The 1,666-nt window shown below is 44.7% G+C and overlaps 1 protein-coding gene across 1 annotated transcript in view; it reads left to right on the top strand.

Annotated features, from left to right (window-relative positions):
• The window catches only part of LOC143028032 (uncharacterized), a 1,119-nt gene extending 515 nt beyond the window's left edge, over nucleotides 1–604 (top strand). Inside the window, exons 2-3 of the mRNA XM_076189675.1 lie at nucleotides 1–90; nucleotides 325–604. The exon at nucleotides 1–90 is cut by the window's left edge and continues 107 nt beyond it. Of these exons, the coding sequence (XP_076045790.1) occupies nucleotides 1–90; nucleotides 325–604 (370 nt within the window). The remainder of the gene's footprint in view (nucleotides 91–324) is intronic.
• Nucleotides 605–1,666: the final 1,062 nt, after the last annotated feature.

Here is a 1,666-nt window from a genome sequence, read left to right on the forward strand (position 1 = left end):
CACTTTATCTCAGTGGAACAACCTACATAGTGGCCAACACGAAGCCGCAGTACTTATCATCGGGTACTCCAAGCGCATCAATCAGGATTGGTTTGATCAGAATGCTCCCGGCATACACCAACTACTGGAAGGTGAAAAAAAAACACGATACTCTCTCCAAAACACTTAAATCTCGTTTATCCAACATCAGGGACGATGTACAAAGACACCTAAAATGCATGGAAAATTATTGGTAGAAAGAAAGAGCTCTGCAAATACAACAATATGCTGACAGCAACAATATACATGGCCTCTACGATGCAATTAAAACAATATACGGACCAGTGAACGCGGGAACCATCCCATAAGATCCTCAGATGGCAATATATTGTACAAGAACAATGAAGACATAATCTTCAGATGGGCTGAGTATTTCAACTTACTCAACCAATCCAACCCTGCCACACCAAACATACTGGATCATCTGTCCAATCTCCCCATATCACAGGAAATGAATAGAGCCCCCCAGCTGGCTGAAATTATGAAAGCTGTCAGGGAACTAAAGAACAACAAGAGCCCAGGGCCAAATGGCATCCCTGCCGAAATTTTCAAGGAGGAAGGATAAGCACTGAAGCTACACCTGACTGAACTGCTCCAAGAAGTGTGGACAACAGGTGAAGTATCACAAACTTTAAAAGGATGCCATATCGTTACCATCTACAAGAAAAAAAGAGATCGAACAATCTGTGGCAATAGCCGAGGGATTTCGCTCTTGGCAGTCGCAAGGAAAGTGCTAGCCAAAATCATACTTTCTCGGTTAATCACGAACTTCTCTGAAAATGAACTCCCAGAAAGTCAGTGTGACTTTTGAAAGGACCGCAGCACCACCGATATGGTCCTTTCCATCCATCAGATACAGAAGAAATGCAGGGGGCAAAATATAGACCTGTTTATCGCCTTTATTGATCTCACGAGGGCTTTTGATACCGTGGACCGTGTCTTATTATGGGCATTAATGAAGATGATGATAATTCCTCCGAGGTTCCTCAGTCCTCCAAAACCTCCACGATGGCATGCAGGCTCGAGTCCAAGCGTGCGGTTTACTTTCAGACCCATTTGAAGTTCAAGTTGGAGTAAAGCAGGGCTGTGTCCTCGCCCCTGTACTGTTTAACATCTTCCTGGTAACCCTAACCAGCATAAGTCATGGTTCTCTAGAGGAAGACACTGGTGTGACCATCTAATATCGACTGGATGGAAACCTACTCAATCTTCGCCGTCTCCAGGCTAGAATTAAAATTTTCACCTTACAAGTAATCGAACTTCAATATGCTGACGACTGTGCTGTCATTGCTCACGACGCTGGCTGGCTCCCTGCAGAACATTCTTGATGCCTTTTCCTTCAAATACTCTGCAATGCGCCTTAAGGTCAACACTCTCAAAACAGAAGTGCTAGTGCAGTGTGCGGAACCACCGCAGGCACGTTTCCAATTCCACATACACGGTAAGCCAATCAAATCCGTGGAACAATTCACAAACCTTAGCAATACACTGTATACTCACGCCAGACTGCTCTGTAGACATGGAGATCCAAAAGAGGATAAACCTTACCTCAACAGCGTTCGGCCGATTGCGAGATAGAGTCTTCTCCAACAACAACCTCAGAATCGACACAAAGGCTGTTGTGTAC

This window comes from Oratosquilla oratoria, chromosome 9, assembly GCF_046742065.1.
Source record: "Oratosquilla oratoria isolate Oo_2021 chromosome 9, ASM4674206v1, whole genome shotgun sequence".
NCBI lineage: Eukaryota > Metazoa > Arthropoda > Malacostraca > Stomatopoda > Squillidae > Oratosquilla > Oratosquilla oratoria.